Genomic DNA, 24,745 nt, shown 5'->3' with positions numbered 1-24,745 from the left:
GTTTAATTTCACAAAGGGTCCCATGTGTGTGCTTGACCAATTTCATTTAAAAAATGTTGCTTGTACACAGAAACCAATAATAATACTTTCAATATAATGTCGCAACGTTCATGCCAACAGCATCCTATAACTCTGTACATAAATTATATATAAAGACCAAACTATTACTGGTAGGAACCTCCTGATTACACCAGCCCACAGGGGATTATTGTGTCCGTCCGTCGTGCATCCAAAAATGGGAGGGGTGGGGCTGGGTGGAGAGGGGAGGGTGGGGAGGGGCTGGGTGGGGAGGGTGGGGAGGGGCTGGGTGGGGAGGGTGGGGAGGGGCTGGGTGGGGGTGGGAGGGGTGGGGCTGGGTGGGGAGGGGAGGGTGGGGAGGGGCTGGGTGGGGAGGGTGGGGAGGGGCTGGGTGGGGGTGGGAGGGGTGGGGCTGGGTGAGGTGGGGCTGGGTGGGGAGGGGCTGGTCACCCCGTGGTGCCCTTATAAAACTCAACGTTTAACCTACTCACGCCGGCTTGTGCCCGCCCTCACAGTCGGCCATATTTGCGGAATACACCACGCCGCCGTTGACCCTGGCCATTGACCGAGCAACCCAACGTTCCTAGCAGCTCCCTCCGCAGCAGGAATGTGTTTATAAGGGCCACACGTGTGGCGTGAAAGAAGCTCAACACACACACGTACATGCCAAGAGAATGAAAACCCTAGTACGACCAAGCAAAAAAAAATAAACATATTAAGAAATGGCACCAAAACAAAAAGTACAAAGAAACAAAAGAGTTTTTAAAAAAAAAAAGTACTCAGAGAAAGAATGCTCAGCCTACTTACTGAACTGCCTCCTGGTATGAGCAGGGCAACTCTTTGCCTTTGCCTTGACCTTTAGCACCAGGCGATGTCAAGAAGAAAGTTGTAAATCAGTGTGTACCAACCCGACCGTGACATTTGGGTTCAAAAACACGGTGGAGGACGACAAACACTGCACAAAAACTAAATAAGCAAGGAGAGATGCACGCTTGAAATTACGTTGAGAGACAGAAGGAGAAACACGTGGATTAGAGAAGGCACGCAGGAACTACCGTTGCCTGTTCACATTCCTCACCCTGGTCTACAAATCCCTTCATGGTCTTGCCCGCACCATATCTTGCCACGCTTGTATCTTTCCACATCGCTTTCTCGCCCTCTACGCTCTCAATCTTCGCTGTCTCTTTCTGTCCCTCCGTCTCCTTTCGCTCGATCCACGCTTTCAACTCTCTTTCTCTTCTCGCCCCCCTTCACTGGAACAAAATTCCCCATCCACGCGAAGCAGTCACCTTCGCTCACGAGTTTCCGCTCGCCCACTCAAAGCCCACGTGTGTTCTCTAGCTCACCCCACGGCCCCTGAATATCCCCTTCATAACCGCCACCGTTACTTTTCCCTCTTCATCTTCTCATCATGATGTGGCTTTCACTCGTTCCTCATTCATTCAATCCATTCATCATCGTTCACTGTCATCGATTTCGCTTTCACCGAATTCACGCATCACAGATGTGCCCATTGCTTCCTCTCATCTATTTCATTCACCTCATCTCCACCATTACCTTAATATGTGCTATCGTTAATTCTGTATAAAGCACCTTGGATAAAGCGCTACATACATTTATTTAAGGTAAGATAAGATCGTTCAAACTGTTAGGAAAAGTCGGCTTACGCAGGACGCGTCGCCAGAGGCGATGATGGCCGTTGGTCAACAACAATTATGGGGTGGCAGCCAAGGGATTGAACGCGCCCAACAGAACATCCCGCGAGGAGCTGGATCTATAAGATCAGTTTGTGTGCACTGCAGGATCGTGAGAGACGTGGGTGGCTTTGTGGAGGCCTTCGCTCAGCAGTAGATAGACCATGACAGCAGCTGATGATAATGTCAGCGGGTGGGAAAATCCTTACCCTGGCTACCTCGGACCAACAACTGTCGCAGTGGCGAGATGTGCACTCCCTCACCTGATATGCAGGAGGTCGTGCGTTCGATCCCGACCCTGATGCCTGTACGTTTGGAGTTTGCATATTCTCCCCGTGGCCGCGTGGATTATTACGTTTTTTCCCTCCCGCTGTTCTAAAATTCCACACGAGCCATCAATTGTGGCCAGGTCGCTTCTTACAAAGAGCTATATAGCTCAGTGAGCCTTACCTGGTAAAGCACAAAAGAGTTGTAAAACAGTTTCAATCGACACTCACATTGTGGGCGTCCGCGGCATGGGCGACCGTGGCGGTGGCGAGGACGGCAGATCGGGCTCGGGGCTTCCGCCAAACTGGCCCTGCACGGTGTGCTGCAGGTTGTCGTTGGAGTAGAGGTGCAGCGGCGTGTTGTACTGCGCGTTCACGATCTGCTTGGCCGCCTCCACGTCGCTGTGCGCGATGAACGGTCGCGCCCGCCGGTTGTACCCGCTGCCGATCTGCCGCGAGTCCTGCGGTGGTGGTGAAGACAAAGGATCCCCCGAGGTTAGTCTCGCGCGTAGATTGCCAGGGGCAAGTGCTGGCCGCCGATACCTATCCAGGCTGGGGCGGTGCGGCCGGAGCGATCTCGTGCGCATTCGGCATGCAACGGTACGTGGAAAGAGATACAGACGCGGCAGCTGATGTGTGTACGTATGTTGAGCTTCTATCGCAGCGCGCGTAGCCAACCGCGCTGATCGGAGGTGCACGATGAGGTATTCGTCTGGGTGCTACAGATGCAGAAAATGCTTCGGTATCAACGACCCGAGGAAGGCAGCGAGGTGATACAGCCCGCTGCTGCTGAAACTTAGTGCCGATTTAAAAAGTCTGAGGCTGGCATTTTTATGCTTTTGTGGTGCACAGATGCACACATGGTTAGATGGGTGCACACCCACGCAGGAAGCAGCAAAGTTACCAACAGAAATGTTTTTTTCAATTGAGCGTATGTTTGTGAAACAGTACGGTGTATAAATAAACTGATGTTCCAGTCTGTAAACAGGCTCTCTCTCTCTCACACACACACAGGACTGGTATATACATCTCTGTGCATGCACCGTATCAACTTTATCCTTTTGCACAGCTGCTCAGCACAGCACACAGGCACATCCAATAATTTGGTCGCTTCAGATTACAGGATCGTTTTGCCATCTGAGCAGGTGGCCAATTCACTTGCGAGCACCTCGTAATTTAAACATTTATACCACATTCGGCCCCATCGTCTCGAACAGAAGGGAGCTAAGAAGACACCGCAATTGGGGTGGAACGACACCAAAGTGTTTTTGCAGTTTAACACATCGGCTTTCGCGAGACCAATATTATTCAAAATAAAGGTTTCTGGGTTAGATCGTGTGACTATAATTGTGTCGTTAACCCACCACCACCCGACACAGACAATTAGTCAGGTTTGTCACGTAAACAAAACGTGCCGATAAGTTACTACTTCAGCGTTGGAGAGTAAAGCCATTTACAATTCGAGTACGACGTTTCGCTGGTGATTACAACAAGCTCCGTCAGGCGATTTGCCGGAATTGTGAAGAAGTCTTCCTGTTTCCGGTTTTGCACACCGCACAATGAACCCGGCTGCCCACGTCACGGCTTACATTAGTGGCGAGGGAGATCTGAACCTGTCCTGGTCGCCCCCAACAGCAACACGCCCAAGCATGGTGAAGTACAGTCAAATAAAGCCCACGACTGAAACGCTCTGGGCAGACCATCATCCAGCAGTTGATCAACAAGGGTTGTACATTTATATCACAATTGCTACTTTTTTAACATTTTGCCTACAAAGTCCCATGAGTCTTATTGCTATGATGCGTCATTTAATTCCAGGATGTCGCTTTGTTTTGGATAAGTAGCAGCAAATGACTAATGTGTAGATTTTTGCGGTTGTTGCTGGATAGTTATTCGACGTGTTTTTGTTGCTTCAACAGGTTCAACGTTACACTACATGGGCTGGAAGCTTCTTCAGGAATTAAATATTCAGTTCTTCAGCGCCAGAAAAAGCTCCCAGCAACGTGGAGTGTAATGTCATAACGCCATTTGGCACATGGAATAACAAGTGACACAAAATTGAAAACACGTCGGAGAGTTGTACAGCACCAACTTTTCTAGCTACGTGGCTTTACCGAAAGAATCAAAGAGTGTGGATTCCTGCAGTCACGAAAGCTTCAAGTCAAGATAGCACCAACTTCATCATCAGACCAAAGACACATTCTCGGCTGTCCCATTGTGGCACAAGTGAACATTTTGTTGACAACACTCGTTATTTTAAACTTGTAAATGTTGCTTTATCCACATTTCCCGGTGCATGGTACGTACCCGACTATTAGACAACAGAGTGTTTTAATTGTTGCGTGCGATTCGAAAATATTTTGCCTTTTTTGGGAAAATAAACAATAGGAAAATCTGAACTCCCGCTGTGCCAAAAAGCATTCACGATGAACACTGGAACAAAAGAATTATCCATCATAGAGGTTATGTGGGTTAAATCGCGCTAATATACATTTGTCGCTAAACCCGCCACCACCCGACACAGCCAATTAGTAAGGTGCGTCACGTAAATTCCTTTCCAATTCCTTTCTAGTTCAGCACACCCGGTGTTACTTAATGGTAAACATTACGGTAATAGCTGCATTTCATAAAGCAATAATTACAAAGCTGCATGTTACTGGCAATGCAGCAATCAGGTAATTTATTCATTTGGAGGCCATAAAACCATTCTAAGATTACGCACGAGATAACTAAGATCGCCACTACGAAGTTAATCATTGACGTCTGCATAACTGATCATAGCACCGTGCTATTATTTGTACATAGAATCCTGTTACTGCGTTAATGTAGTTATTTCTCTCCTCAGCAACTAAAATTGTAGCTAAAATCCATAAAAACATCCATGACCAGTTCTTTTAAAACACATTGTGACATTTACTAAAATACAAAATGAATACTTGAATATCACATACTGTTGATATAAAATAAATACACCCGAATACGATCTCACACACGCAACTAACTTACCATATCAAGCGGTTAGCACAGAGTGTATAGGACAACATGGTGGCCTATGGCCTATGTTCAATTCCCAACCATGGTTAACGCCAGTGGTGAGCGATATTTAAACCGGTCCTGGACCCTCTCATTCAACCGACACTGACCAGCATGGCGAAGTATGGTTTAACAGCCCCCCCCCCCACGACAAAGGGAAGCCTTCATTCTTTAAAAACTTTTTGTTTGACCAGGTAAGGCCCAGTGAGCCATATAGCTCTTTTTCACAAGCGACCTGGCCACAAACGATAGCTCAACAAAGTGGCTTATCACGTGGGAATTTATAGCAGACAAATACTCTAAACAATTGTTTCTAAATGTAGAGGGGTAAACCAGAGGACCCAACAGAAAAATCCACGTTACCACGGGTAGAACATGCAAATTCCAAATATACAGCAGGCATCAGGGTTGGGATTGAACCCATGACCTCCTGTATACCTGATGAGGTAGTTAACATCTTGCCACCACAGTCCATTCAACAGTGGGATTCACAACGGCTGAAACATATTATTATTAAGTTTCAATATAGCTCGTATTTTTTAAGACAATGTCTAAGGAACGTTGTCTTCACACTTCACACAGACAACACACCGGCTATGTTTGTGCAAGAAAAGTATGACTGTCATTCAACAAACTATTGCAGAGAAGGCCACAGCATTTCTAGAAGTAAGGGGTGGTGATTTCATAGGAACACCTGCGGAGGGATTGACATAACAGGGCGAAGTTGGGCGACAGACAAGCCATAACACAGCGGGATTTAATCCAAGCACTTGTGCAACTGAAATGTCATTGCAAATCTCAGATAACCGTGCACATGCATGTGTGCGTGCGTGCGGGTGTATTTTGAGGTGCTCGCAAACCACACTTGCCCGACCGTCTGTTATACCAGCGGTAGTCGCTAAATCATCAATGGAGCCGTTTAGAATTTTCCTCCAGGTGTCACAATCCATCACGCCTAGGCAGGCCTCCTGTTACAGGCCATGGGGGAATCTTTGTCTCTCAATTGTACATTGATCCGCACAGCCCACCTGTGAGAGGTGGTCTCCCAGAATCCAAGCACTATCCATGCTCAAACCTGCTTAGCTTCCGGACCCTTTGACCTGGGTTCAATTCCTGGCCAAAGGTGACATAAGTGGGCAAGTGATATGACAAGCTCTCCTGGTTCTACCAGAGCTTGGCTCGGGCTTAAACAAGTACTTGTGTGTGGTGTGCATACATTTCAGTGCCAGCCATACAGATGTCCATGGAGATGGCCACAACCACTCCCTTCATGTGCTGTGCTGGTCGTGTTTTTTTTTTATTATTGTGTGTTGCTGATAAAACTTGCGGTCTGTATGACTCTGTAGTAGTCCTTGCACTGGCTTTTGTCATTGCGTGCATGAGCACAACATCTATAAACCAACGTTCGAATGTATTCCTTAGTGACTCCGGAGCCAAACGCGTTTTCCTTTTGCTCAGTAAATGCGTGTACAAAGAGACGTACACACGCACAATGGGCCGCTATTGCCAATGTCCATTTGAAAGCAAAGTATAAACTTTGAATATAATGGGTGACTGCATTTCTGGAGAGTGTGCAAGGTCCCCCATCTATTCAACTGGTGAAAATGAAGCAAAGCAGATGTAGTCTTATTCTTTGGTTCTTTTCGGTTAAGTCACGTCTAAAAATAAAATAATAAATTAAAATAAAATAACATATTACGACGTTTCGATTGCAACACAAGCAATCATCATCAGGCATAAAAGAAATAGCAACAAAAATCTAACTAGATTTGCTATTTCTTTTATGCCTGATGATGATTGCTTGTGTTGCAATCGAAACGTCGTAATATGTTATTTTATTTTAATTTATTATTTTATTTTTAGACGTGACTTAACCGAAAAGAACCAAAGAATAATTCCTGCAGTCACGAAAGCTCCTAAATTAAGATGTAGTCTTGCTAAACGTGCGTACAAGACGCTTTATATCACGTGTATTTGCTAAACACAAGGTCACCAGCGTACCACGTGCGGTTTTTCGTCAGTCCGCTGCTGGACAAGTAGGGGCCTCCCCACACCACATGGGTCATCAGGGGCATTCAACCATACTCTACCACGCTGGTCAGCAAGAGGTTGGTGAATTCCCCGGAGCATAAACAGGGGGCAATAGAAGTACAGTACAACAGCGATTGTTACCGCACTGCACTCTGCTGCTCACCACATAGCCCAAAAGCCTATAGCAACCTACTGTGCATGATGGCTGCCCATCCAGGCACCTAAACTAGCTGCTTCACGTCTGAGATCTGATGAAATAGGACACATTCCAGGTGATTTGGTCATAGACGTAGGTCTTAAGAGCCCCTGCGTAATCCACAGTGGCATCTGCCACAACCTCAACACAGTAGCGGCTTGGCAGCTGCTTTCTGAAGACAGAACGTTGGTCCTAAGCCAAAAATGGGAGCTTGAAGTTGTCCGTGGAATGTTGAATTCCTGCAATTTCAGGCAAGCTGAGATCACTGGACCAAAAGAGAAGCTGATAGAGGATGATGACGATGATGATGATGATGATTGCGAGTGTGCGTTGAAAACGTATACGGTTTGGCAAGAGACCAGGTTCATGGGGGAGCTTTACACCACCACAGCTTAGTGCATTTAACGCATTCCATAACTGACACTTGTTAACGAAACAGGCGTATCCGTGCAAAAGAGCACCGGTAAGTGTTTTTGAGTCAATATTGGTGAGAACATGTGCACACATGTTTGTTTGTGGGTGGAGGGGGAGCAACTGGATCCGATGTACGCCAGGGCTAACGATCACAAATACAGGCGATAGGGAAACAACGTTTGGACTGTTGGCTGTGAGAGTCGAGAGAGAAAAAAACGTTTCTGTTTTTCATGATTCGTCCCCCATTATGAAACTCATTTTGGTTAAGAATTCCTGCGTTTTTATGTTACATTGGGACCTTGCACGATACCGTTCAGGGTAGCCATAAATAAATATATATAACAAACAATATTAGAAAAATACCCTTTCCGAGGTGATTTGTTTAACGAAAATAAACAAGATGGATAGCATGATCAAGCATAGCAATAACGCACAGTCCTTAGTCAATCTACTGCTCGATGAAAGCCTCGCTATACTGTGTTGTTCATGGTGGGGAGGGGGGGGGTTGGGCTTGATCATGCTTAACCACACTGGGCGCCACAGTAGTGAGACGTTAACTACCTCGCCTTGTATACAGGAGGTCGTGGGTTAGATCCCAACCCTGACGATGCCTATATTTGGAGTTTGCCCTTTCTCCCCGTGGTCACGTGGATTTTTCTCTGGGTCCTGCGGTTTTTCTCTCGACATTTAGAACCCACATGCGTTTCGAGTATTTTGGCTGCTGTACATTTCCAACGTTATAAGCCACTTCGTTGAGCTATCGTTTGCGGCCAAACCACTTCTGAAAAACAGCTATATGGCTCAGTGGGCCTGACCTGTTAAAATAAAAAAAACTGTTGCCTAATAAATAACAAATGTGAGTTTCTGAAGGATGAGGGCCCAGGACCGGTTCAGATGTGAGCTGTGGCCCACAATCGATTGCAGATCTCAGCAGACTAGCAGTGTAGTAATCAAGCACAAAGTTACACAGGAAAACGAAACTACCATTCAGCAAGCGTGAATCAATACTTATTCCTGCATTGGGCGCTTAGAAAATACGATATATATTTACGACCTTTGATATCAATGTAAACATAAACGTTTCTTATAACCCTCCCCTTCTGGGTAAGCATTTCTTCACAATGAGAAGGCTTCGCAAATTTTTGAGTGAGACCTCCTAAACGTCAAGCTACCAAAAATACGAAAACTATGTCACGTTTAACAAATTGGCAAGTGAGCATTACAAAACAAACTCGGGGAAAAGTAACAAAACAATTATTGACCCAGCAAATTGCTGTGCATGCGGAATAACGCAAAGCACCATTAAAATAATACGGATGGTGTTGGACAAAAAAAAAACCAAAGCCCCTAGCCCATTGTTTGAGTTCATACACGGATAAAAAAAGGCAGCTAATCCATTTGCTGAATGCTCAGCAGATGAGTCATTGCACAAGCCCCGTGCACTGTGACAGATTGCAGATTCACAAGGAAACCCCTTATGGTGAGAGGCAGGGGAATAGTCTTTGTTTAAATATCGAAATAACTCAACGCATTCGTCAATAACACTGTGGCCTTAGGGGGAAATTAGACAATAGGTGACGTTTTGGGCAATGGGCCTTCTTCGAAACACATTCTGGTGTTTGGTTGTTTGTAATTGTGCTTGTGCATCACCAAATAATGTTCATATCGAAACCACAACAAAAGAACTGACCTGCTGCGAAACATTTTCTGAAGTCATGTCATCATCATCATCATTATCATCATCATCATCATCAGGTGCCATCTGATCCTAAGGTTAGCAAAAGTGTTCTTCCGAAGCTTCACTATTTTCTGCTTCCCTCTTCATCTGCAGCGCTCTGATGTCAACCTCCCTGTCCTGTCGCTCCTCCGCATTCTTCGTGGTCTAGCTCTACACCTTACGTGGTTTAGAGAAGAGTGCATGGATGCGGCTAACCAGACGATGTGTCATGCAGGACAATACGAAACTCACACAAGGAGTATATCCTATAGCCACAACCCCCCCACTCCCACCCTCCCCCCCATTTAGCCTGCAAGGGCAATTGCTGTTTGCAAACACCCAATAAGGTCAGCATAGCACACGAGGGTGTTGGAGACTTGGGGACTACGTCTTTGTCTGACCATACAAGGCACAAAATGTAAAGCCGAGTCAGCCGAGCAGAGAGCAACACCACAAATGAGATGTTTGGCTTCATTAACACGATCGATGGAGCTTCAGCTTACAAAACGTAAACGTGACTAAATTATCAGCTTATCTATTTATACAGGAGGAGCACTGGAGGTGGTGTAATGGTTAGTACGCAGGATTTGTCATCCGGGAGCAGCAGTTTAAGTTTCAAGAGTTTATTTTATTTTACGTAGCCAGTTTCCTGGTTGTTTTAGATGGGAGATTCGTGGTGCTTGAGCACAGCAACAACAAACGAAAGATAAAAAACAAAAATATTGCAGAGAATTCCCCGGGTTGACTGTTCCCCCCCCCCTGTTAATCAGAACGCATCGGGTACATAGGCCTGGATGATATTCGCCGACGGTTTTAAATATTTTTTTTGTCACCCAACGTTCTGCTACGGGCCCTCGTTCTCGTGTACAACAAAAATCTAACACAAATATTTGTTAAAAAAAAGATTGCAGAGGATTAATACAAACAGGATCGTTAACGGAATATGGCACAACTACAATGGTTGAAACCAAGGTGCAAGTTTTCTAAATTCCTCTGCCGCCTATGTCCATTATTAGGAGGCCACTGAAGCCGTGAAATTTTAAATCTATATGGAAATCGAATTTGTTTAGAACATTTTTCTTTGGTTCTTTCGGTTAAGTCACGTATAAAGATAAAATAATAAATTAAATAATAGCATACTACGACGTTTCGACTGCAACACAAGCAATCATAATCAGGCATAAAAGAAAGAAATAGCAACAAAAATCTAACCAGAAAATGATAGATAGACAGACACACAAGCAGACAGACATCACAAAGACACACAGATAGAGAACACGTATCGGCAGAAAGAGAGAGGTCGTTTCTGTGACGAGGCCTTAAATATAGAGAGGGGGCGGGGGCGGAGAGAGGGAGGGGGCAGAGAAAAAATTAACATGTCAATGAGTGGACGACGACGTGGTACGGTAATCATGACGACAACGTGGTACGGTACGCAAGCTTGAAAATTAGGAGAAAGACACACTAAAATTAAATAACCTAGTAAAATATCGCAATGTAATGTAATGCAACACAAAGAGTCGGTCAACACACAATTAACGCATAGCCCGGTTGATTACGTATTTCAAAGATTGCTAAGTTAGAATTTAAGTGTGAAAATTCCAAAGAGAGGACACAGGCAGAGAGAGAAAACAAAAAGCCAGAGAGAGAGAAAAAAGATAAGCTCCAAAATTGAGATTGTTTAGAACAGTGTTTTGTGTGTTTAGTTTGTTATAATTCCCCGCACCTCCAATTAGCACGGTTGGCTATGTACAGTGCTTACTAATATCAGAAGGGAGAGCATTCCAGACAGCCGCAGAAGCGCATCTGAAAACGCGCGATACAGTGACCGTCTTTGTTCGATGGCTAGTCAAAAGCCACTGCATGTATAGTTATATACATGTAAAGCATTCCTTAGTTATTCAGGAGTTGTTAAGATTGAAGGCCAAAGCCTAGGAATCTCCTAAGAAATAGAGGCTCCATTAATGGCATGACTTGTGTGCTTGTGTTCCCAATCATTAAGTCCTTTGTGTATAACCAGGTGAACTCTATTTATTTTTAAAGTTCAACAACGTAACAATAATCACCTCCGCACAAGGCATAAGCGGTCTTCTATTAACGCGTGATTCTGTGTTGATTCGTGCAAATGAAGAATTATAATATCCTTGTGAATAATTTAATTTAGAACACATCTAAAACGATCAAATGCATACTGTCCAATCCAAAAATTTACTGGAAACTGACTGGGATGGCAGAGATTCTAACTGTAAATGCAGATGAGATCATTTTTTTGTCGTTGAGATCATTATCGCATGCAAAAACGATTTCACCAAAATGTTCCATTCACCTATTTGAATCATTGCATACAAATCCCGAGGCCAGGGCTTGCTTGCGATGGGCAGAAAAAAGAGACGGGAAAAAAAAGGAACACGAGACGCCTACAGAGCTGATCACCATCTATATTATAATACAATAAAGTCACGCAAACCTCAGAATAGCAATGACTGTAATCCACCTCGCAGTCGTTAGACAACCGTGTCATCTAAACGTCAAAAATAACGATTGGATAATTATTGTTTTGCGAGTTTGTTGTTGCTGCTTGTCCTCCTCTTTGGCCCACCTTCCATAAGACACACAAGGTACAGGCAGGGATAGAAATTAAGAACACCAATTCACAGGCTTGGCAAGTAGCCAGATAAATGCTCACCCCTCCCTTCTCCATCCGTAATATTCATTTGACACCTGGCAACGCTGCTACCGTTCCAGCTCACGCCAGCATCAGTGTCAGTCTTATTTTGTTTACATTTCAACTGCCAAGATGTTGTCTCGGTTAAATATATATTTTTGTAATATGATTAGCTTTGTAAACAAAAAGTTACTTGCGCATTTATAGACGGTGGGAAATGTAGAATCACACACACACACTCACACACACAGGCCACGTTTCTCTCAATCAATCAAAGAACCTTGAGAGAAAGGTCTCGTTCGTGAGGAGGACCTCGAGACGTCAGATGAAATACTTGGTGAAGTTGTCAACATTTAGCACAGTTGGCTACGTACGGTGACTTTACCGAAAAAAACCTAAGAGTATGAATCCTTGCAGTCACGACAGCTTCAAATCTAGAGGTGCAAAGGAAGTTGAACATACAGATATATAACGTGACAATTGTCACGATTTGGGGTCATGATTCATGAGTAATGTGTACATGTCATGTTTGTTGTGTCTCAATTGCTATTGACCTATCTAATTTTTATTGGCTTCATCTTCTTGGTTCTTTCGGTAAAGTCACGTAGAATGGAAATAATAAAATAATAAAAATAAAACAATTATTCTCACGACGTTTCGGCCACAACGCAAGCAGCCGTCCTCAGGTGAAGAACAGGTCTGTCAGAAAGACATTCTACGTGACTTTACCGAAAGAACCAAGAAGATGAATCCCTGCAGTCACGAAAGCTTTAAATCGAAATTTTTTATTGGCTTTCTGGATTTTCTGTCACGTCTGTATTGTCCATCTCAATCGTATATCACCGACCTCCAATGCTCTAATCTCATGTGTCCCATTTGTAACCTCACGAACATCAACTCTCTTTCGTATCGTCCGTCTCATTTCTGTTCCCTGCCTTGTTTGTTCCGTTCGCCGAAATACACACTCGCATACAGTTACAAAAATCATAACACGTGATTTAAAGCACTGCCATTAGCGAAGAAATACATTCGATAGATGAATTGATGCAGTGCGACACGCCCAATGCAGCGCGTATGTGTGCGTGATACGCGTTCAAATAAAGTAAACCAATCGCTCGGAGGTTGACACATCTTTCATTTCAGCCCCTGACATTCCTAAAAATCAACCACGCTTGAAGTGCATAAAAATTATATACACGCACATGCGCACCATTTCCCCCGTGGTTTTAAACGCCAGTTCTACAAAATAACACACTCGGCGTAATTGGAGGTCAGAGGTGGGCATCACTACTGACATTTTAATAGCGTGCTATTAACATACCTCTTCCTCAAAAATCGGGACCAACTATTAAGCGAGTCTGGTCTGGATTTCACTTCAACCTGAGTCTGCGTTTGGGCACAATTACAGCGCAGGGCTTACGTAAGAATTTCAAACATTTAGTGGCGGCAGGGTGACTTTGGGGGAATAATCCCTGATACCAAGGCTCTGTGTTCTGTTTGGCTGGGTTCCTGAGCTCCGCTATGGCTTACGGTGGCATTAATTACATTGAGGCACACGTCACCGTCACTCACTTATCGTTGGTGTTATGCTGACACGGGTAAGTACAAAGTGCGCAGCACAGGATTGGGCGTTCACGTAACTCTGCGATGCGTTTTCGGGTCGTAGTGCATTTTTTTCGGCACGGTGTCTGACGTTTCAGTCCCTGTACTGGATACTTCTTCGTGTGTTAAACCCTCGAAAACACAGCTATAATGCACAGCCACAAAAACTTACTCAGAAGTAGCATTCAAATAGGATATTGCCACTGAGGAAAGAAGCCAAATCAAAATCTGTACCATAATTGCGAAAAAGGCGACTTTCTAAATAAAAAAAATTGTGTGGAGTAAAATCCAATTAATTCTTCAAAGTAAAAAAACACGATGTAAGGCGACTTTTGACCAATGGCAAAACATATCGGCTTCGAAATCATCTTGCGAGACTAGATAATAAATCTCAACATTATACTGTCAAATCTTACTTTTCCTCCAAATAGCATCTTCATATCTCAGCTTCTGACATTCATCCAGAAACCAAAAATCAGAAAACAGCTATCAATAAAAAAAAATGCAGACTCTGCACTTAACGTAAATGTAGTTAAGAGTGCAAGCGTACGGCATACGCATGTAATACGAGTGTAAAGCCCATTGACAATCAAATGTAACACATTACTTGCCAGGAGTTCATTCACCATTGGAACCTCCTTTGCCAGTAGCAAAATATGATAATTGGTTGTTTTACCCTTTTATCTGGCAACAAAACTGACACCTTTTTTTTACAAGGAGTCATGTTTGCATTGACCACAATACCTGCGGTCGGAATGCAAACAAAAAACACAACTCTGATAATGTACGCACTGTCCTTGAAATTGATTGGTCCACACCCGAGACAGCTTTTCTCAGAGCCTAGTCTCACATGGTGTTGGACCAGGTGACGCCAAAAGGCGCCGGAGTTTATTCAACCCACAGTGTTTTTACGGGTTTAATAACAACAACAAAACCTGTAATAACAACACAATAGAATTATATTAAGTACAGTAATGTTAAAAAGTAGTTTCATAAGGCAAATGTAACAATTGTAGGAGATTCATCTTCTTGGTTCTTTCGGTAAAGTCACGTAGAAGGGAAGTAATCAAATAATAAAAATAAAACATAATAAAATGATTCTCACGACGTTTCGGCCACAACGCAAGCAGCCGTCCTCAGGTGAAGACCAGGTCTGTCGGGGTCTGTCTGTTTTATTTTTATTATTTTATTACTTCCCTTCTACGTGACTTTACCGAAAGAACCAAGAAGATGAATCCCTGCAGTCACGAAAGCTTAAAATCGAAATTGTAGGAGAGATTACCCAACAATTACTACTTGTTGTATGAATTTTAAATGGGGCTCGTAATTGTGCTGGACGATTGTAAATTGTAGAGTGGATATGCAACAGGCCAACTTCCCATAATCTATAAATCATGAGCTTTCAACCGACTCAGTATCGATTTGAAATTCGTGGAGTGCTCTGCACGAACAAACATACAAGCGTGACAGTAATAATAATAATGAATACAGACGAGCTGATAATTATTATACAGTTTGCAGGATCAAGCTTCATTAAACAAAATGTAAGCAATAATACGTGAAGGCAGCTTAAATATTCCAGATGTTTAATGCATGCCTTTAATACATCACAGCAGAGGTCGCAACCGGGTACCCGATACCCGTACCCTACCCGATACCCGGCTACCCGTACCCGGCCGCACCAGGGTCGCAAACGGCTACCCGTACCCGTACCCGGCCGGGTACGGGTACCCATTTGCGACCCTGGTGCAGCCGGGTACGGGTACGGGTAAGGAATCAAAACCTGTTTGCGACCTCTGCATCACAGCCTCTCAGCGGAATGGATGCCACGCACGTCTTACTACGGGCACAAAATATGCTCGAGATCAAAAAAAAGTATATGGAACTAAGTGTATCGTAATAACGGTTAATTGAAGCTCTCCAGTCGATGTCAAACCCGGAATAACATGAGTCTGTGCAATGACGGGGCGTTCAAATGGCTCATGCCAGACCTCAAAAGAGGAGCACCCAATCGAAATTCTTAGCCGTGCGCGCACATTCGTGGGCAGTCTGCGGTGTACAAACGATGTCTGAGGGGAAAGAAAAAAAGAGGCACGTTCGCCAAAAATGTAATGCAAGTATCTTTAAAAAAATAATGTGATGGGAAGAATTTCATTCCGTACAGCTCCGTTGCATTTAATTAGAAATTTCCCAACAAATGATTTCTATTTGACGGAGAAAATACTGTTCTGCTCTAAAGAAAAGTAACTAAATGTGCAAGACATTTCAGACAGCTGAATCAATAGGTCTCAGGGTGGATGGCTATATGTTTTTCTGTGTCTGTCTTGGGCTAACCTTAGCACTTGTGTAAATATTAACTTCCTCAAGTCGACTTTCGAAAGTCTACAGCCCTTTTTCGTTTGACAGTTTTTATTACACAAACCCTGTGGGATAGTCTGTGGAAACTCTTTAGATAAAACACAAACTACTGTTGTTGTGTCCTGTATGTAACCTCCCATCGTGCGCTGCCAAAGGGCCTGCGTTGCATTATGGGGAAACGTGATGGGCTCATGTATGTTTCTTTACCATTTCACCATCCAACAGCGTTGCAGCGGCTCACTCACTGCGCTGTAAATTCAGTGACCTGAGTTTGATTCCTGTTCACGGCTACCGTTAGTGGCGAGTGATTTCCGAACCGACATCTTCCGAAACCTGCGCTGACTTGCGTGGTGAAGTATGCTCAAGCAATACCGACGACTTGAAGCGAAGGTCACCGTTATCCAGCAGTGGAATTCACAAAGGAATGTAAACTATATAGAGAGTATCTCTTCGTTATTATGTGTTATTGTCCAGGTTCTAAGTGGATTATTTATTACATTGCTGGATCGTAAGAGGTGGTGGCGTCTTGGGGGGGGGGGGCTTTATCCAGCAGTGGATTGACCATGGCTGATGATTATTATTATTAGACCACATGACGATGCACAGCAAAGTAACTGAACATTCCCCATCAGGTCTTCCTGAATGACGAACGTTTCCTGCGGCATCTTCTGACGAGACAAGTAACCGTGCACCGGTAATTGACTTTTAAAAGTCCCATGAGCGAGGTGCGAGCTTGTTAAGCAATTGTGCCGAGTAGGCTGAGATTATAAGCGAGACCCAACGCAGAAGATCCCTGGGGTGTTTGATCTTCCACGAAGCTCACGGTTCACCCTAAACCGCATCCACTGCACAAACCGTGGCAGATGCACAAACGGAGTTTGCGACTGTGGTCATCCAGAATAGACCATGCCACATATAACGACGCTCAGCAATAACACTCTGCTAATCCTGATGCAGTTATCTAGCTTGACTGCCTGAATATGAAATTGTAATCGATGCTCTGCATCTGCAGAAAGAACGATAAGACAGGACAATCCATGTACAACCCGGGGCCCATTGTTGTTCTACGCTACCGTATCTACAGCGTCATGGTCACACATTATATGTTGTATAAACTCCGGATGTAACAAGAGTCTAAGGTTAGCAGGTTCATAGTGCTTTGCTCTGTGAGCTGCACCCGCCACTCCCCGAACCCCTGATTGTCCCTCCTTTGCACTTGCACAATGGTCATGCCATGGAGAGCAGAGGCAGTGTTACAGCCAAGTGCAATTTAAGGTGTGGATCCATGAGCATTCCCAAGGGCACACAAAGCAAATGTTAAAGTCCCCAAAACATCCATTGTGTTCAGACACAAACATTTTCGTTGGGGTATGCAGACAAGTCACAAAGAATAATCGGGCGCTGTCAAGGGCAAGAGATATTACCCAAGAGACAATGGGGGAAGAGATCAGGGGAGGTGGCAAAACATACCCAAAGGTTAAATGGAAGCCGTATGTCTGTCCAAACTAATACTCGATACTAAACCAATGGCCCAAAGCAATGTCAACGTATACAATGTGCTTAGAGACTGGCCCCTTCCCATATACCTTAATTCCGCAGTGAATTAGTGTGCATGAAAATTGCTAAATTACTCTGGTCTGTATCAGCAAATGTAACAACCAAGGCACCACTCATCGCTAAGCCCACATGCTTTTAGTCCAGAGATATATCTCAAGTTTACAACTTTACTTGTCAAATCTGTCTTGGGCCATAGAGCTTTGCGCACCTGGTTAGAACTGGTTAGGATCTCAAATCTCTTGACTGAATGAGGTCATATAATTTAGCAGCAGTCAAAATTCAGTTTATTACGACATTTTACATGTATCCATTGTGTGTAAGTTGGTATTTTGTCCTTCTGCATATTTAATTTCATAACAAAATTTACAATGTATCTTTAAAAATCTATATTTTAGTATTTCACTCAATAGCAATGCTATTTCGGTATGTATTTATCTAATGATATATAAGATGACATATAACTTAATAAGTTGTGATTTAATAGTTGGTTACGGCTGCTGATTGTGCACATTTTTATAAGGAATTGATCAAAGAAAAGCTCTGCCATCTTGCCAGCACGACCCTTGTGAATGAGATGTGAATGTCCAGCTAAAATCCTAGTTGAGTAAAGATTAATGACAGAAAGTAAAATGAAGTGTATTGTATTGCTCTAGTGAAACACATTTAATGAAAGATCACTGGCAGTTTTGGCAGAAGTGTCCTATGCTTGATGTAAAAAAAAAACTCATTGGATATGAACATTGTGAGGAATTTCATCCACACTCATCAAACTCTTGCAAAGCACAATTGAAATGTCGTGCAATCCCAATATTATATATATACACATGCAAGACTTTTCAAAGTTAATTGCTATCTTTGTATAAACACACAAGTGTAGGTAAGGCTTGCACGCTACATCGCAGAAAGTCTGAAACTCAGACCAAATATCATTAAAGGCTTCATAGAGGCCTGGCTTGAGGCTGTCTAAACAAAGCGAAGCACAGGACAAGGTGAAAATGCAGCCCTGCAATCACTTGTTCGCACCACTGCCGGTTGCCCGCTGGAGCAAGCTCTAGAAAGCCCCCTACGGAGGGTGTTTGGCCTACTCTTCCACGTCGGCCAGACGTTTTAGAAGGGGTTGGAGTACGCACGGTTTACCCCACCGCGTGCGTTCTGCACATTAGACTATCTGTGGCATACCCATCCATCCAGCTGGGTGGGGATATTCGAGAAACGTGCAACTTGTTTCAACGGCCACGCCGGAGGAATGAACCGGCGACCTCTGGATGACCAGTCCATTATGTACTGTATGTTGAACTTCTTTCGCACCGTACGTAGCCAACTGTGCTAATCGGAGGTGCTGGGAAACAACATACACGAACTGCTACAATTCCATTATCTATCAAGCTAAAATAAAAGACATTGACAATGCGAAGAAATATTTAGACACACGGACATGTTATCGTATGATTTCATTGCATAATACAGACAAGGGTTATCATGAACTTATTTGATCTCTGAAATGGATTGTAAAGTACAGCATTGAATCAATACACCTGTAGACAATAAACACGTGTAGATGGGGTGGGACAACCCTTGATCATTAGGTCAAGAGTTGTCCCATTGTTTCCAATTGTACAGAAAAACAGTAAAGCACTAACTCGCATTCAAACCCAGCAGGCAGCATTACCAATACATCTTAGCTTGGGAGAACATTTTTTCTTTGCAAGAACAGTACCTCCAGCAATGACACAGGAGTTTTGGTTAAATGACGGACGATGATTGGCGTGCACACTAGACTTGACACCCAGAGGTTGCCAGTTCGATTTCCTGGCGCGGCAGTTGAAACAATGGTGCCCAGTTTCTTAACCCGCCCCTCCTCCTCTGTTCACCCAGCGGTGAAATGTGTACACTGGGGTTAGTCGATGGGGTCGGCAGGTCGAGTGTGGCGGGGTAAAGTGTAGGTACTCCCTCTTCTTCCTTGACGTCCGGCCAGCGTGGAAGAGTAGGCCAAAATCCCTTCCAGAGCTCACATTAACGGAGGCCCTTCCGGTAGCAGCGGCGCGAGAAAGTATTTTATGGGCTGCACCTCTTTACGCTTTACCTTGTAGGAACACGAAGTGAAAATGATGGCCTCATTCTTGTCACTTTGACTGTCAAGCTCAGAAGGCTGGCCCTGCGGTGGTTCTTAAGAAGTGGGAACTGACAACCACCAATGCCCCCAAATACCCCCGTTGTTAAATAATCCCCCAAAATACCCTTGATGTGCAGACCAATGGTTTTAACTTCCACATCAAACAATAGACTTCTCTGAAAAATGTATTGTGTGGCTACACGGCACAATTCTCCAGAACCAGCGAGAGCCAAAAACGCCATTAAGATGTTAAACCCTAAATTATACGGCCACATATATCTATCTCGGCAGGATAAAGCCATTTTTGCAAAGGCTCTGCAGGCACTCTGAAGCTTAAGGCATCTCTGCAGACATCTGTGGAAGCACCAACCTCTTCCAATTCTGAGTTTCCATGAAAAAAAATACAATATTTATATTCACTTAGGCGAATGCTCGCGCAGTTTCATTGGGTCTTACTTATAAAACCTGTATACTGCATCCTTATTTTTGAATACATTGTATCCATCATTGAGACATCAGTGTGAAGAGCGTGTCCGAAATTCAGCGCTGTCGAGGCGAGGGTTGGTGGTTCGCACAAATGTTGTGATACCAGGGTCGCTGACTTCGGGCAAGTTAAAATTGTGCGCATTACAAATTAGCACCCTCATAATCCTCTCCCGCGGGCGTCCAGGTGCCATACGCTGGCTCGCCATGAAGAGGCAGTACAGCGAGTGGACTAATCTCCATCTGTTTCCATTTGTACGGGGATCGAGCGTTGGCCCCTCACACGTGTGGGTTTTCTCCAGGTGTTTCGGTTGCCTCCCACACTTGTGTAATGAACGCAAGTCGTCATTCAAGTGGCTGAAATCATCTTTAAATAAAAACCCAAGGCAGGACCCTCCTGAAAAAGAGTCCTATGACCTCATTGTGACTCTCCGGGACAATCTAAGTAAATACAATTGTTTGGTGGCTCTCTCCACAAATGTTGCGAGACTCCCTTCCCATGGACATCGTGGAGGTGCCAAAACCCTTGCTTTCCAGGAGATCGCTGCCCAGCAAATGTGGACTTCATCTGCTCCAGTTTCATTGGTCAGAGTGTTTCCCGCCTCGCAAGCGGCGCGGATTTTCTCTGGGTGCTCCGGTTTCCTCCCACATTTACGAACACCCATGTATGAACGCCGATTGGCTGAAAACTTCTTAATATAGAGAGGACCGCGAAGCTTGGGCAATTAATTGCGAGGGCTGGCTCCCGCTCTTTTGTGGTTCCTCACCCCTCCTGAGCATTAGTCATTTGCGTTGTTATTATTCTGCTCTAAGATGTTTGTCAAATGTTTGGGCGCATTACAAATGTAAGCTGTCATAATTTAATCAAATGGGGTGATGTCAGAATATAATACATTCCTGAGGAGGGAGCTGGTAGGAATGTTGGGTTGCTCGGTCAATGGCCAGGGTCAACGGTGGCGTGGTGTATTCCGCAAATATGCCCGACTGTGAGGGCGGGCACAAGCCGGCGTGAGTCGGTTAAACGTTGAGTTTAATAAGGGCACCACGGGGTGACCAGCCCCTCCCCACCCAGCCCCTCCACCACCCTCCCCACCCAGCCCCTTCCCACCCTCCCCACCCAGCCCCTCCCCACCCTCCCCTCCCCACCCAGCCCCTCCCCACCCTCCCCTCCCCACCCAGCCCCTCCCTCCCCACCCAGCCCCTCCCTGCACGACGGACACAATAATCCCCTGTGGGCTGATGTAAACCAGGAGGTTCCTACCAGTATTAGTACATTGTTTTAAACAGGCTTTGGTTTTTCTCTACAGGAATCCGAAAACAAAATCACACTCAATGCATATGATGACATCATATCTCAGAAGCTAAGCAGGTCGAAACCTTGGTGGTATTAGACGTGGAGAGATTACCTGGGGAAAAAAAACAAGTTTTGTCTTGGGCCAGCAAGGTGGCTCGGAGATGGTAGTAAAACAATAAATTATTGAATCTATCCGTGTGGAGCATTGTGTTAGTCTCTCATAAGTGTGATGTGTGTTTTCCTCCAAGTACTCCAGCTTCCTCTCTCATGAAGCCAAGCATTCAATCATGGAAGTGGCCAAACATTCCAATGTTTTAGGGCCATCATGCAAAAAAAAACTTTAGACTCAGTGAGGCTTTCCGGGGTAAACAAAAAAAACCCACCTCACTACAACAACTCAAGACTTACTTATACGTGGTGAGAACTGAATAACATCTAAAATCCACGTGACCATGGGGACAACATAGTTTGCATGTCCTCCCCGTGGTCGCGTGGATTTTTCTCCAGGTGCTCCGGTTTTTCCCTCCACATTTAAAAACGCGCGTTTAAGAGTATTTGGCCGCTATAAATGTTCATGTGAAAAGCCACTTCATTGAGCGATCATTTGTGGCCAGGTCGCTTCTGAAAAGGGCCATGTAGCTCAGCGGACCTTACCTGGCAAAATCAAAAAACGAGTTTAGTTTTTACATGTTGGGTGGGTGTTTGTAAGGACATTGTTCTGACGCTCAATGATAATAAGCTTAAGATGACTCATGAAACACACAACCGCACGCTTCAGCCCTAGGGCTCAATGATGAAAATTCCAAGGTTCGCGTTCAGTACAGTCGCAAATGAGTCAACACCTAGTCACGCTCACCTGCATCAGCCATGACTCCTAGACTATGTTGGAAACACCTCTCAGAAGCGCGTGTTTCATCATGGAAATTTAGGTTAAAAAAACATAAACCTGCTCACCTTTTGGAAATGTCAAAATTAGTTTTTTAAATCATAATACTACTAACATTTAAGTATATTTCTGAGTGTGGCAGTGGCCAGGCCCGCGAGATTATGGTGAGAGCACGTGGAAACGTATATCCAGTAGGGGATTGAGAATGTCTGATGATTATGACCATGGATGATGGTTATGTGGCTGAAAAAGTTAATTTCAACTCGCGTCTAAGTTTCTGGTTCTGCACATTCGTACATTGCCGGTAATTTCAGTGCTCCACCTTTACCTTTAACATGCATTTATAGCAGCGCACAAAAACGACAGTGCTACACCTAACCAGTGTCCTGCTCCGTAAAAACTAAAATAATATCGATCCCATCTGGAAATAATATATTAGAATTAATGTTGCCCCGTGACTTTTAAGTCACATCACGAGAACAAAAAACTCCACGCAGTAGGGAAAAATGTCACTTCTAATGTATTACGCCGAGCTAATATTACCGTAAGGGGCGAGAGTGAAGGAGCCGATTGCTTTTGCGGGATAATTATCGCAGGGGGAATCTCTGAATAACATCCACAAAACCATTTTTTCTTTTTTTGGAGAGCAGGCTGCGTGAAAAGGCCTTCTTGGGAAGAACGGTGCTAGATTTCCACAACCCCGCTCGAGTGCGGACAAAAGTCCGAATCGCCGACACAGGGCCAGAAATATGGGTCTTGTCGACGGCAAGAAACCAGGAGCAACGTTCCAGTTTTCATGGCCAAAACTGTCCGGCCACCCACCCTACTGCCGAAAATAATAATGATTAAATCAAACATCGGCCAGCAGTAAAACCTACGCGGTTGAAAAAGTGTTTGAAAAGTTTATTTTTTTTTTAAACTCACTCAAGGATTAACGTATCATGCGATGCACAATACAGTGCGGAACAGCAACGGCAGCCCCCGGGAAAGAACCACATCCGCAATGCTTGAGACATTCAGCGAAGGTGGTGGGGTGGGTGGTGTTTGTCTGTCGTCTGGGGCGACGAGGGAATAAACATCCCCCCGGCGGCTTGCTTTCCCCTCCCCTCCCTCCTGGCTTGCCTTCGGAAAACACATCAGTAGCTAAAGATTTTATTCTGCAACAGCCCCGAGCACTGCTCGATCTCGAGTCCACAACACTCAGCTGGTGCAAAGGGTAAAAGAGATACTGGCTGTCGAGCTATCAGAATGTGGAAGATTAATCGGGGTATTATTATATATTTTTTTGTTTTTCAACGTGGACTAAATGAAAAGGGCAAACTGAATTTTGACCAAATATGGTGGTTGTAACCTTTTCGTTAGGAATTACTGACGCGTTCGCCTTAAAAGGATTTTTTTTTCTAATAGGTGACGTTTCGGGCAATGACCCTTTTTCACAGCACATACAAATCTCTGTAACAAATCACCACAGATGTATATATTTCAACCGTTGAAGACGTGGATCAGCTACGGTTGAAATATTGATTCGGGCAAAAAAAGGAATACAATAAATTCATACAGGTACATGCACCACAGCCTATTTTGTCAATCCACTTCTTGCGTACAATAATGGATATTCGACCATACTTCACCACTATGGGCAGTGTCGCTTTGGTGAAGGTGGGCGGAGAGTGCAGAACAACAATGGGTGTTGCTGCCCTCTGCCTTCTACGGCTCACAACGCTGGCTGCACCTGTCATTAGCATGGTGGTGGTCACCCATCCAATCACTATCCAGGCTCAAGCCCGCTTAGAATACGCGAAGCGGATGATATCAGGTGCAGTCAATGCGGGTTTGGGTTTAAGCTCAGTTATAATAGCTACGTTCGGTGTTTTCACAAGATGAGTCATTTACGTGGCCAGAGCAACATGCCAATCACTACAAATCCCTTTCATGTCTGACAAGAACGCTGCACGTACGCTTTCGCGACCTCAATGAACATATGGCGCATCACTCGATCACACGACTCCTACCCTGACAGACGAACAAGAATTGCATTCTCAGCTAATTTGGATGGACAGTCAGTCACCTTCGCTCACTCGTTTCCGCTGCTCACTCAAAACTCACGTATTTTCCATAGCTCACCCCACGACCCTTGACCTCCCCTCGCCCCCTCATAACCACCACCGCTACTGTTCGCCCTTCATATTATTATCATCATATGGCTATCACTTTTTCCCTATTCATTCACTCCATTTATCATCATTTACTATAATCAATTTCGCTTTCACCGAATTTAAACATCACGGATTTGCCCATTGCTTCCACTCATCTATTTTATTCACCACATTTCCACCATTACATTCATACGTTGTACCGCTCTCTGTAAAGCACCTGGTATAAGTCGCTATAAAAATGGAATTAAGATAAGATATGACA

At 44.5% G+C, this 24,745-nt stretch overlaps 1 protein-coding gene across 3 annotated transcripts in view; it reads right to left on the bottom strand.

The window, feature by feature from the left end:
- The window catches only part of LOC144732149 (PDZ and LIM domain protein 3-like), a 129,822-nt gene that overhangs the window by 17,729 nt on the left and 87,348 nt on the right, over positions 1 to 24,745 (bottom strand). For all 3 annotated transcript variants that reach the window (XM_078613476.1, XM_078613475.1, XM_078613477.1), the window contains one exon: positions 2,210 to 2,439. In XM_078613476.1, the coding sequence (XP_078469602.1) occupies positions 2,210 to 2,439 (230 nt within the window). The remainder of the gene's footprint in view (positions 1 to 2,209; positions 2,440 to 24,745) is intronic.

The sequence above is a fragment of the Lampetra planeri genome, chromosome 41, assembly GCF_965212315.1.
Source record: "Lampetra planeri chromosome 41, kcLamPlan1.2.h2, whole genome shotgun sequence".
Lineage (NCBI taxonomy): Eukaryota > Metazoa > Chordata > Hyperoartia > Petromyzontiformes > Petromyzontidae > Lampetra > Lampetra planeri.
Note: the sequence above shows the minus strand (reverse complement) of the source record. Positions and strands in the feature narration are given on the sequence as shown.